We start from the raw sequence: 13,624 nt of genomic DNA on the forward strand, positions 1-13,624 counted from the left end.
AAGATCAGAAAATTGTGTGTAATATACTATTGCAAAAAAAGAAAGAAAAAGGAAGATTAAAAAATCAGAATAAATAAATAAATTAGAATAAAATCAATAGATCTTACGCACCACTCGTCAATGAATATCTAATTTTTTCAGGACAATAAAACTAAACCTTCGATCTTGTATGCATCTTTAAAGCAATGAAGTTAGCGAATAGAATTGAAAATTGTTTATTTTTAAACTCTTTACTTGTTTTAATATTATTTTTGATATTTTTTTTGTTTTTAAGAATTTTATCTTTTGAATTAGATTCTAAAAAAAAAAATCCCCTCAGTTTTATTTTCTGTCGGAATTGCAGAATTATACTTCCGTGATTGGTGGAATATAAAACCCGTGCCTACGGATAAAACCTAACAAGAAAAAAAAAGGGACAGCTGAACCGGTATATTCTGGGAAATAACATTCCGCCTTACCTGACAATAGCCAATGAACGAAGAAAACGACAAAAGAAAGATGCAAGCCCATTGTTATTGTTCCAGAGGATTCCTAATCCGCCTCCTGCGGAATTCATAGGCATTGCGTTGCGACGTTTTTTTTTATGTTTCGTCAATTTTTCATTATAATTGGTTTGTCCAACACATATGGCAAGAGCAAGCGATATCCATTCAAGCAGTTACATGTATGTGGTGCATTGTAGTACAAGTAAAAATATTATCTTAGATGGTGTAGAGAAGTTTTATATTCGTACTAATAATAGTCAATTTTGAATTACTGTTGCATTCATATATAGGGCATTTCTTTCTATCGTTCTCTCTTTCTTATCTTCGATTCTTAAGAATATTTTAAACATACCGGATATAAGCAAAACAAAAAAAATGAAAAGGGAAAAAAAAAAGGCGAGGGATCGATTCCTTCTGGATCTTCAATAATTAGAATAATATTTTTTTGATTTTGATTTTTATTTTTATTTTTATTTTTATTTTTTTTTTTTCGTTTTTGATTTATACCTATCTGGAATAAAAAAAAAAGAAAAGAAAAGAAAATCCGCACATCGAAAATAGATCAGTATGAAAACTGTAATTTACTAAAGTAAATTTGAAATGATCTAAACAACTGTATTTTTAACTTTCGAATAAAAAAAAGAACATTCGTAATTAAACAGTTGAATACTCAAAAAAAAAAGGTCGATAATCGTTATTATTTCCCCTCTCATAGGTTTATCTTTTTTTCTCTCTTTTTTTTTTGTTATTTTCGATCATAATGCATAATGAAGGGGTCTAAAGCTGTTGAAGGTTTAAATAGACAATCTTCAATTACAGTAGCTGTAAGAATTAGACCATTTAATCAATGGGAGATATCGCATCTTATTCCAGAAGAAAGAAGTATATATGCAAATGGTAATAGTACTTTCAAAAATGAAAATGATAATGATAGTCGTGTGATATTAAACCAAAATTCTCTTTCTTCACCACTGCCTATATTACCACAAAGAGGTGTATCGTCATCTTCCTCTTCTCTTTCTTCTTCTGGTAATTTATATAACGACCTTCCGCGTCCGAATGGAATATGGTCTTTGGTTAATTGCGTTGATGATAAAATGCTTATATTTAACCCGAATAATAGAAATGTTAATAATAATATTAATAATATTAATAATATCAATAATAGTATCAACAACAGTGGTAAAAACAATAATACAGCATTAAAATATAAAAGAAACCATACCGGTTGGAGACAACGTAGTACTAGTAATTCTAGATATAATAGCAATAGTAATGATAATGGTAATGGTAATAGTGGTGGCAATAATGAAACTAAATTTATATTTGATAAATTGTTTGATATGAGAACCGAACAAGAAACCATTTATAATAGTCTAATGGTCCCTTTATTAGATTCTGTAATGGATGGATACAATGGTACCATTTTTGCATACGGTGCCACAGGTTGTGGGAAAACATACACTATTAATGGTACAGCAGATGATCCAGGGATAATATATCGTACAATGAACGATCTTTTTAAAAGGATCAAAAATTTGCAAAATGAGAAGGATTTCGAGATTTTGTTGTCCTTTCTAGAGATTTACAACGAAAACATAAGAGATTTATTGGACCCCGATACTCCTAGTCATAAACTTGTCATCAGAGAGGATTCGAACCAAAAAATCCTTGTGTCTAATCTATCTTATCATTCGCCAAGGAACGTGGAGGATGTGTTAAGTTTAGTTGAACGTGGTAACAAAAATAGAACCACATGTCCCACTGGAGCTAATCTTGTGTCGTCTAGATCGCACTCAATCCTACAGATACAGATTGTACAGAATGATAAGATGATTGATTTGACTAATGTGCAAAGTTTTGGTACGTTATCGATAATAGATTTAGCCGGTAGTGAGCGGGCAGCGGCTACTAAAAATAGAGGACAGAGGCTGTTTGAAGGTGCCAAGATAAATCAATCTTTATTAGCATTGGGTAATTGTATTAATGCGTTATGTTCGGATACAAAGAAACAGCATGTTCCATATAGAGATTCCAAATTGACGAGATTATTAAAATTTTCACTTGGTGGAAATTGTAAGACGGTGATGATAGTTTGTATATCACCAAGCAGCCAGCATTACGAAGAGACTTTAAATACATTAAAATATGCAAACCGGGCCAAACAGATTAAGACTAAGATGATTAAAAACCAGCAAAATTTAAATAGACATATAAGTTCATATTTAAAGATCATTAATGAACAGAAAAAAGTTATAAGGAATTTACAAAATAGAGAATATGTAATTGAAAAGAGGATATATGACGCAAATAATGAGATTTATGATATGATACAAGTGATAAAAAAAGACATAATACTAGCTACTAATAATGACAATAATAATAATAATGGTAACATGAATATAATAAATTCTTTAATATTAGTTAAACGAAGACTTTTACAATTTATTAAATTAAAAGTGAGTAACGATAACCGCAATAATGGTAACAATTTTCTTGATGAAAATATTAAAAGATTAGAACAGCAATTTAACAGTAATGAGAAACAGATTAATGAAAGGATCAGATTTATATCGGATCAGTATTTACTAAAATTCAAACAACATATCAATACAAGATACTGTGAGCAAAATCAGAATCAAAGAGAAGAGTCGTTGAATTATTATATTAAGATGTATAATAATGAGGTAAATGAAATAATGAGTAATTATAACAAAAATGTTTTAATAGGAGCAACAGATATTATGGAGGAATTAATGAATGGCATTAGTGATATCAATGAAGAAAATGATATATTATCAATCATCAAGGCAGGCAATATCTTTGATAATGATAATACAAGTGATGAAGTAAATGAGGAATTAATAATAAAAGAATTCGACAAAAAATTTGATAGATTTGCATTGAAATATTTAAGCAAAGATGATCATGATCATACAACTACTATAAAAATGAATACCACTACTAACAATAATGCTAATAATAATATTCTAATACCATCATATACAGAAGATATCAGTTTACAAGATATAACTATGATTAGAGAATGATGGATTTGAAGTTACAACCATCATTTAATAGGAATAGCAATAAAAAAATCATGATAATAATTACATAATATAATATATACTACAAAATATAAGGGTATATTTATAGATATGTAGAAAATTGAAATTGCATTGGTTTTTCTGGAGTGTATTAAGTTAGTACTAGAAGGAATACGTTAGTGAGGCCATACAATGTTGTATGATTTTATTTTATTAACTTTTCATACCAATGATCCATATAAAATTTAATTAAACTACTAGAAGTTGTCGTGAGGGATACGTATTGGTTTTCGTTGGGTTTGAATATCTTCGAAGATTGCTCGTAACATAAAAAAGAAACATTGTCAAACTTAATAAAGTGAAAGAGAATCAGTTGGAGTTCTAGATTTTTACAGCGTGTTGTTATGAATAAAACTTATAAGGCCCCTTTCTTGTTTCTTCTTTTTATTTTCATCCTTTTCTATTTAAATTTTATTTACTCCTTCAGATATTTTTCATCATTGTTCATTGCTGCTATTATTTATTTATTTATTTATTTTTTTGTTATTACTTTAAATTAAGGATATTCGATTAAATGATGGTGATATGTACATATATCACTATATACGACTGCAACCCCGGAAAAAATAAAAATAAAAATAAAATTAATAATAAAATATTAGAATCCAGCCATTTTTTCCTGTTGTATTGAAAGTAGTGTATGGGTGTTATATAATTATTTCTGTATTGAGTAGATAAATAAAACAGAGACAATTATCGGATTACCTTCTATTGTATGGTGATAGCGCTAAAATCCGCCGGTATTTCTTAAACCAGAAATGTGCAAGAAAGGAAGAAAGGAAAAAAGAAAAAAGAAAAAAGAAAAAAGAAAAGCTCCTCAAATTCAGTTGTATTTGATTTTATTCCTCAACAATGTTCGTTTGTGTTTTTTCATTAACACGGTAAAAGGAAATAAAAATAAATAAATAAATAAATAAATAAATAAAAGAAAGAATAATTGATTAATTGATTAATAGAAGAAACAACAATAACAAAAAGAAAAAAGAAAAGAAAAAGAAAAGAAAAAAAAAGATATTTTTATGTTCATTCTTTTTTCTTTTCTTTTTTTTTGCAAATTTTTTATGCTTTTGTAGCTCTATGGGGTGTCTGGATGTGTAGTTAGCATTATCGCTGTTGTTTGGTGTTGCTGCTATTATTCATTCTATTATTCTTGCAATCGACCAATTTCATTTGTCTCTTTGTTGTGTCTTGGGTTCTATTGTTTCTCAATGCTCTAACAAATGGAAACAATGAACAACAAATGAGTTCATGGAAATAAATCATAATGGGTGAAGTGTCGTTAGTAAGAGAGAAGAGCGAAAAAGAATAAATTTAATAGTGCTAGTACTAATGCTAGTATCATTATTACGATTACTATTACTAGTAGTAGAATGGGGGGGGAAGGAACAGAGAGGGCAGGTGGTCCAAATGTTCGTCATTTGTAACAAAAAGAAAGAAAAAGAAAAAAACATGAAAAATAAAAAAGTAAATGGTTAAAAGTGGTGTTCGGAATTGGGTTCAATGTCTTTTTTACAGCATTAGAGTTTGGTTACTTCAAAGCAAAGAACGAGATACTTTTCCATATTATTATTGTCATTGTCGCCATCATCGTCATCGTGGTTATTATTGTAATTCTTGTTATTATTATCTATATTACTATTATTATTGTTATTATTATTATTATTAGCTCATGTTTTGCTTGTTTCTATAAAAAACGGCCGGGTAGGAAACACTATGTACAACATTTGAAGAATTTTATATATATAATATATATTCTCAGCCTTCTCTTCTATATATAATGTCTTGATCCAATTAGTAGTTGTTGTGACTATATTAGTAGCCTGGGACGAGCAGTAGTGGTCATAATAATAATAATAATAATAATAATTATATCCGATTACTGTTACTAGTAGTACTGGAGAAGCATTACCATTATAGTTATATGGATAGTTTTGATATGTTTTAAAAGATACACAATATTACTAATATTATACATACATACATACATACACAGATACACGTATATCAACAGGAATTTGACCTACTTTGTGTTTTGATTCTTTTTTTTTTTTTGTTTTCCTTTTTCTATTTTATTAATTGTTGTTATTACATTTATCACTAAATAATTCATAATGTTACAATATCAATGGAATAATAATTTTGCTGGTTTGCCTTCTAACTCTAATTCTAATAATATATTTGATAATATTCCTTCTAATAATAATAATAATAATAATAATAATAATAATAAGGTTAATGGTGGTGTATCACAAATTTTAGATTATGATATTCAAATAATGTCTGATTTCATTATAAAATGTAGTTTAATAGCATTTAATAATCCTTCAATATACAGTTATGAAATAGATAATAACAACAATGATAATAATATTAATAATATTAATAATGACATGATAAATTACTTAAATAAACTCAAATCAGTATTAGATGCAACAAGACTGCCTAAGATTACAATATTTCAGAGTTTAGACATCTTATTCAAATATATAAATAAAATTGACTTATTGGAAGATAACTTAAAAATGATTTCAATCAATTCGATTTATCAACACATTATAATATCCTTTATTCTAGCCAATAAATTTAATGACGATAAAACTTTTACAAATAAATCGTGGTCGCACGCTACTGGGATCCCCATAGCCAATCTGAACGACTGGGAAAGAAATTGGTTGTCCGTATTGAATTGGAGACTCTTTGATGATAAATTTGCATCCTATGATATTTTATTAAATTCTTATGAAAATTTTATTAGAGAAAAACAAACTAATAACAACAATAATATTAACAATTATAGTAGTAGTAATAATAATAATAGTTACAATAGTACTATTACTAATAATAATAATAATAATAATAATGACTTTTTCCTATTTTCTTCACCTTTACAATCCCCATCTATTATCAAAGATACAGATTTTACTAACAGGAATGGTGGTTTCAATTATGATTATTATATTTTCGGTCAAGGATCATTACCGCAATTATCACCATCTCTTTCTTTACCTCAACAACTACCACAGCCTATAAACAATGTGGTATTGCCTAATTCGAATGATTACCAATATTATTCTACAATACCATTATCGCTGCCCTACCAACATGTTATACCACAACAACAAAACTATATGTCAAGTTCAGTACCATTACAACAATGTTTTATACCGCATTCATCGGTAGTACCTCAACAACAACAACAAAATTACCAAGTAGACCCGATGTATTCTTTTTCAGGAGCTTACAACAACAATAACAGCAATAGTGACAATATTTGTAATACGAACCTCAATAACAATATTTATTGGAACCAAAATGTTAATGCATTTAATGCTGCTATTCCCACTGTTGTAAATAATAACACTAATACTAATATGAATAGTTTTTATTATCCAGACTTTAAAAGTTTTAATATGATAAACCCAATTAATAATATAAATTACAATATAGTGTATTGAATTTTGGTAACTGCATTACTCATATTCAAGATTTTTTTTTTGTATCTTTGTGGATTAATTTTTAAATTTTGTACATGGGCCTTATTTGTTAGCTTAATGCTACAGTTTTCAATTAATATCTCTATGATTTATAAGTGTTTTTTTTGTTTTAGTTTTTTTTTCTTTATTGGTATTTTTCCTCACATGTTACACATTACATTAATCATAATTTAGTTGGTCCCTTCTCATCGACAATTTATATTAGCAATTAGGTGCTGCTAACTACCATTAATGATATATATACATAGATAAATTATACATATATCTCTATATACATCAAATTAAATGTAGTTTTTTTTTTTCCTTTTCCTAAAAGAATTTTTTCTTTTGTTCTTCTTTATTTACCTGCTTCTCTAAACCATCTTATACTTCTATCCATACAGACACAACATAATCCCTCATTACTTTCGTTTTCCATCGACCTATTGTTGGAACAAATTCCCTTGGCAAAATACTTAACATCAAAAATGGGTGGTTGATTCAAAGAATCACCTTGTTCATCTTCCAACATGATATCTTCTTCTATTTCAATGTCGTTGGCGCTAATATTTAATGTGGCTACTCTTTCCTTTGTCTTTATATCCCATATTCTGATTTTGGCATCGTACCCACATGTAGCCAAATATTCTCCACTAGGATTAAAACACAAATTGAATACCCATCCATTATGTGCGAATGTTCCAATGCTACCTTTCTTTGGACCACCTGTAGAACCAGTGTTACCAGTAGATCCCCCACTGGACAGGGATTCTATACCTAAGGGAACAGTTAGGGATCCAACACGTTCTCCAAACTCTGTTTCATATAAAGTGACACATCCAAAGGATCCACAATCGTTACCTACAGCGAGTAACGTCCCACCGGGACTAAATTGCAAAGTTCTTACAGAATTACTACTTGTTGAATCTATACCTTGAATACCAAATCCTTCAAATGTGTAAAGTGGTCTTAAGGTGGCCAATTGTGAAACGATGACTGTGCCATTAGCAAACCCTGTAGCGATCAAACCTCTTTTCGCTGAGACATCAACGCACATTGCAACGACAGGTTTATTGGATGGGATGATACCTTGTGGAATCAATTTTAACTCTAAATTGTTGGTGTCGGGGTTTTTAATTTGGAATTTCCAGACATACGTGTTACCTTTAATGTCACATGAAACAAATCTATGAGAGACAACTAGGTCATCACTTTTAATCCATTTAATTGACCAGTATGACTTTTTTAATTCATCGGTTGTTAACATCGAGTCAAGTAGGATCAGTTGACGAGTCTCATTGTCATATTGATAGAAGTAAATTGTGCCACTAAATGATACCGTAGCAATAATAAGAATGGTTCCGATATCATTGTTTTCAACACTATAGAATGCATCTACATGATGTAAGCCACTGCCATCTACAAACTGTGCTACATCAGGTTTGACACGCAATAGACTCATAGATATATTACCACTATCAAAATCTTCAGAGTTCTCGGAGGTAGTCTTCGCAGGCTGAGAGTTTGACCATAGTTTTAATGTACCATCACCACTACATGTAATTGTAAATGGTGAAGTAACACAGATAGAATAAATATCAGCATCATGTGCTTTACCGATGTTTGTGGTTGGAATATATACTTTGGACATTGTTGCAAAAAAATATTTGTCTTCTTCTCCTTTCCTTTTAACTGTCTATAATAGTTCTATAGAGTCTCCGTTATGAATATTGAAGTTGGGTAGTAAGTAGAAACACATTCGAGAAAACAGGGTAACAATATATATATATATATGTATATACATAATATATTCTTATTTGTGTATAATTGGTCTATTATAATGACTTTCGTACAAAGCAAAACTCAAAATTTCAATTATTTTCAATTTCAAAAATGAATCCATTGGCAACATTTTCCTCCTAGATGTAACATAATTATTAATAAAGAAGACCACTAGATAAAGACTAGTAAAAGGCGTAATAATTTGTTTATTTAACTATTAGAGAGATGCATTGTGGTCCTGTTCCATAGTCCAATGAAAGGATACGCACACACACACACACATATATATATATATATATATGTATGTAATTATAAGATAATAATCTTAATTTGGTAGAAAGATGAATAATGTTATAGAAGTGAAAATAGATGTTACAAATGTAAAATGGGTAGATAATTCTTATATTCAATATCAATTCCACGTCAGAGTGGTTGTTGGTACTGATTATAATAATATAAAATGGGAGACAATACTTAATAAACGATATTCAGATTTTGTTAAATTAGAAAAGGACATGTTAAGTGAACTAAAAACCAAGAAATGTCCATTTGATTTACCGAAGAAAAAATATTCTATATGGGGTAAGTACTATCCCTTCAGTAATAATGATTCGACAAATGATACAGCTGATCATGATGGTATTGAAAAATATGATGATGATGAGACAATAAGGGAAAGAAAATCGAAATTGGCTAAATATTTATACGACATTTTAAATAATACGTTTGATAGGAAATGGAGAGATTCTAAATCAATGGCAAAGTTCCTTGGGTTAAAAGACGGTATATCTGATTGGTCAGCATTACTTAATGGATTGAGAAGTGGCACAAATAAGAATGAATATGGGGCTGATTTTAGTTCAAATAATGAAGATTCATGGTTAATCCAATTTAGAGATTGTAAAAACGACTTATTACAATGTCGTAACTTATCCCAGTACAGAAATCACAGCGGTGATACCAGTAGCGACACCAATGGCACATTTCTTAACAGTTTAATGAAACTACGGTTAAAAGTTAATAATTTACAAACAGATTTATCACAAAGTAGTAATAAGGGGAAGAATATTGATCAAGATGAGTTAGTAAGAAGGCAGAATTTACTGAAAATGTTAAAACATGATATTACTGAATTATCGTCCAATTCTTCTATTAAACCAAGTTTTGAAAGAAATACAACAAATCTAATGAAACCCATTAGTAATGGTAATAGAAGACGATTTGGAGAAACCTCAGAGACTGAAAAGTTGAATGATAGAGAATTATATACGAATAATAGAATTGTATTACAGAAACAAAATCAGAACTTAGAACAGTTGCATGATATAATTCAAAAGCAAAAGGTGCTATCATTAGCTATGAATGAGGAATTGCAACAACAGAATGAATTATTAGATGATTTTTCAAATGATGTAGATAGAGTATATGGTAAGATTAGGAATACTAATGAGAAGGCATCCAAAGTTAATCGTTGAGGAGTTGTTTGGAAAAGGAAAGAGATCAAAAGGGAAACTGAACAGAGAGAAACACCATTGAGAGTCAGAAAAAGGAATGATAAATGTACATCTTTGATCTATTGCAGTATGTTATTAGTAATCTTTTTTTTTTGTTTGCTCTGTCGAATTCACCAAATTTAACAAAATTAGTTAAAGAGAATGAAAAAAAGAAAAAACAGAAAAAGAAAAACAGAAAATAAAAAATTTTTTTTCTATATTTTATTTTAAACCTTTACCGATCAATTCTCTGTAGTCGAATAAAAAAGAAGGAGTTAGGTGTGGCATCACACTATATAAGCAAATATACTGATTTCTCTCTTCTCTCTACTCACAGTTTGACAGTACACTTATATCAAGCATGTCTTGGACCGCTCCGATTGATCCGGTTAATAAAAAACCTTTAAAAGTGTCACAATTATGTGAAATATGCCATTGTCGTAAAGCGATCATCAAAAGGCCAAAAAACTTGCAAAAAATATGTAAAGAATGTTTCTTCTATGTGTTTGAAACGGAGATTCACAATACTATTGTCAATAACAAGCTATTTTATAAAGGGGAGAGAGTTGCTGTTGGTGCTTCTGGTGGTAAGGATTCCACAGTTCTTTGTTATATTATGAAGTTATTGAATGAACGACACAACTATGGTATTGATATCCAGCTTTTAAGTATTGATGAAGGGATTGTGGGATATCGTGATGACTCACTGGCTACAGTGAAAAGAAATCAAAAACAATATGGACTTCCATTGGAAATTGTTTCATATAAGGAATTGTATAATTGGACTATGGATGAAATAGTGGCAGTGGCAGGGATCAGAAATAGTTGTACATATTGTGGTGTTTTTAGAAGACAAGCTTTAGATCGTGGTGCACAACGGTTAGGCATAAACCATATTGTTACAGGTCATAATGCAGATGACATGGCAGAAACTGTTTTAATGAATATACTTCGTGGGGATGTTGCAAGACTTGAGAAATCTACATCTATTATTACCAGTAGCAGCGGGTCTCCAATTAAAAGATCCAAACCATTTAAATATACGTATCAGAAGGAGATTGTTCTTTATGCACACTATAAGAAGTTAGATTATTTTTCTACAGAATGTACATATGCACCAGAAGCATTTAGAGGCACAGCAAGGGAGTTAATGAAGAACTTAGAAGGTATTAGACCCAGCTGTATCATTGACATCATTCATAGTGGCGAAAATTTGGTCTTAAAGGAGAAAAAGAAAAGAATAGTGTCAAATCAATCTGAACAACAAGCGAAGAAACAATTCGCGGATGGTAATAGATGTGAACGTTGTAACTATCTTTCAAGCAATAAAATCTGTAAAGGTTGCATTTTATTGGAAGGTTTGGAAAAGAGCCGAGCAAGCGTCTCAATTGAATGTGATTCAGCGAATGATGGTGCTGCAAGGACTTTAAGAACATTAGAGAGATTATCATTTTGATATAAATATATATGTATATATATATATATATATATAAATGTAAGTGCAGACACAAATACAGATGAATCATGCCTGTGTATGTGTATGCAGTACGTATTTGTTATGTTTCAGTTACCACTGCCGTATCATTTCCTCGACTTTATTACTGTTTACTTTTGTCTGTTTGTCTGTCTGTTTGTTTCTTTTTGGCAGTTAGTGGGTCAATATCACAAAGTACGAAGAGAAGTGTCCTCTGTCTTTTCTCGTATTTTTCTTTTTACGTTGTTATATCACAACACACGAATTCCATTGTCCTCAAATGAGAAAAAAAATCAAAGAAAGAAATTTACTGTTGAAAAAATAAACCAAAACAAACGAAGAAATTAGTGACAACTGGCACGATGAATCGTTAAAATACATATAGATATATTCAAATTCACTACACTATCATTGTCAAACCGTTTAGTTTTGTTGTTGACGTGATTAGTGCCTATCTGAAAGAAAGAGAAAAAGTGTTGGGTTTAACATTAATAGAAGAATAATTGTCAGGAAATTGATCAGATAGGGTAGAATATATTGAAGATAATAATTAATAGATAACTGTATAAATAAATTAATTGGTCACCCACACGCATATACATATACATAGACACAGACACATAAAAAAAAATAAAAAAGATTTAAATTTAGCAAAATTTGGAAATGAGTAATGAGGATTATGGATATGATTATGATTATTTATTTAAAATTGTCCTGATTGGTGATTCAGGGGTAGGCAAATCAAACCTGTTATCTCGTTTTACAACAGATGAGTTTAATATTGAATCTAAATCTACAATTGGTGTAGAGTTTGCTACTCGAACCATTGAAGTTGAAGGTAAAAAGATTAAAGCACAAATTTGGGACACTGCAGGTCAAGAAAGATACCGTGCCATCACGTCAGCATATTATCGTGGTGCAGTAGGTGCCTTGATTGTCTACGATATAAGTAAATCTTCAAGTTATGAAAATTGCAATCACTGGTTGACCGAACTTAGAGAAAATGCAGATGATAATGTTGCAGTAGGATTGATTGGTAATAAATCCGACTTGGCTCATTTACGAGCTGTTCCAACAGATGAAGCCAAGAATTTTGCTAGCGAAAATCAGTTATTATTTACAGAGACAAGTGCCTTGAATAGTGAAAATGTTGATTTGGCCTTTAGGGAATTGATTACAGCCATATATCAAATGGTTAGTAAACATCAAGTAGATCTTGGTAATGATAATAATGCATCTGGTAATGGTAACGCTGGACCTCGTGGACCTACTATCAGTTTGACGCCAACACCGAATGAAAAGAAAAAGGGCAGTTCCAATAACTGTTGTTAATTCAAATATGTAATTGTTTTTCTTTTTTTTTTTGTTTGTCTGTCATTTATTTTTTTAATTTTCCCTTTCTTTTTTTTTCTTTTCTTTCTTTCTTATTTTGCTGTTTTTGTTGGATTGATTGATTATATTAATAATGATCGGATGCATTGAAAGTATATTACTAATTATATACGCAGGTGTATGTGTATATACTTTTCCTTTATATATGTATATGTAAAAAAAAATAACCTATTTAAATGACTTTAAAAAATAATAAAACTTGTAAACAACAGTGTCGATTGGAAAAATAAAAGGAAAAAACAAGGAATAAAAAAAAGGAAATAAGTCAAAAGTTAAGATGTTTTTAATAAGCATTATCATGAGTACATTGACACTAAATAATAATAATAATAGTAGTAATGATAATAAGACAGAGTGAAAAACATTCTAATTAGAGAGACTTTTAAAAAAAAAAATAGGTTTGGCTTCTGGTGATGTT

The 13,624-nt window shown here is 29.8% G+C and overlaps 6 protein-coding genes across 6 annotated transcripts; 5 read left to right on the forward strand and 1 right to left on the reverse strand.

The window, feature by feature from the left end:
• Positions 1–1,252: 1,252 nt before the first annotated feature.
• On the forward strand, positions 1,253–3,535 carry KIP3 (tubulin-dependent ATPase KIP3; the record flags this gene model as incomplete). Its single annotated transcript, XM_064861252.1, has 1 exon — positions 1,253–3,535. The coding sequence occupies one exon, from the start codon at positions 1,253–1,255 to the stop codon at positions 3,533–3,535; it is 2,283 nt and encodes a 760-aa protein (XP_064716929.1).
• Positions 3,536–5,703: 2,168 nt separating this feature from the next.
• On the forward strand, positions 5,704–7,047 carry CLG1 (Clg1p; the record flags this gene model as incomplete). Its single annotated transcript, XM_064861253.1, has 1 exon — positions 5,704–7,047. One exon carries the CDS (start codon positions 5,704–5,706, stop codon positions 7,045–7,047), a length of 1,344 nt encoding a protein of 447 aa, XP_064716930.1.
• A 376-nt stretch (positions 7,048–7,423) lies between these two features.
• SKI8 (SKI complex subunit WD repeat protein SKI8) lies at positions 7,424–8,716 on the reverse strand (the record flags this gene model as incomplete). The annotated part of the gene is made up of 1 exon (XM_064861254.1): positions 7,424–8,716. The coding sequence occupies one exon, from the start codon at positions 8,714–8,716 to the stop codon at positions 7,424–7,426; it is 1,293 nt and encodes a 430-aa protein (XP_064716931.1).
• A 472-nt stretch (positions 8,717–9,188) lies between these two features.
• On the forward strand, positions 9,189–10,322 carry VAM7 (Vam7p; the record flags this gene model as incomplete). The annotated part of the gene is made up of 1 exon (XM_064861255.1): positions 9,189–10,322. The coding sequence occupies one exon, from the start codon at positions 9,189–9,191 to the stop codon at positions 10,320–10,322; it is 1,134 nt and encodes a 377-aa protein (XP_064716932.1).
• A 379-nt stretch (positions 10,323–10,701) lies between these two features.
• Positions 10,702–11,796, forward strand: NCS6 (Ncs6p; the record flags this gene model as incomplete). The annotated part of the gene is made up of 1 exon (XM_064861256.1): positions 10,702–11,796. One exon carries the CDS (start codon positions 10,702–10,704, stop codon positions 11,794–11,796), a length of 1,095 nt encoding a protein of 364 aa, XP_064716933.1.
• A 681-nt stretch (positions 11,797–12,477) lies between these two features.
• YPT32 (Rab family GTPase YPT32) lies at positions 12,478–13,146 on the forward strand (the record flags this gene model as incomplete). The annotated part of the gene is made up of 1 exon (XM_064861257.1): positions 12,478–13,146. The coding sequence occupies one exon, from the start codon at positions 12,478–12,480 to the stop codon at positions 13,144–13,146; it is 669 nt and encodes a 222-aa protein (XP_064716934.1).
• Positions 13,147–13,624: the final 478 nt, after the last annotated feature.

Source organism: Arxiozyma heterogenica (assembly GCF_036370985.1).
Source record: "Arxiozyma heterogenica strain weizmannii chromosome Unknown scaffold_7, whole genome shotgun sequence".
NCBI lineage: Eukaryota > Fungi > Ascomycota > Saccharomycetes > Saccharomycetales > Saccharomycetaceae > Arxiozyma > Arxiozyma heterogenica.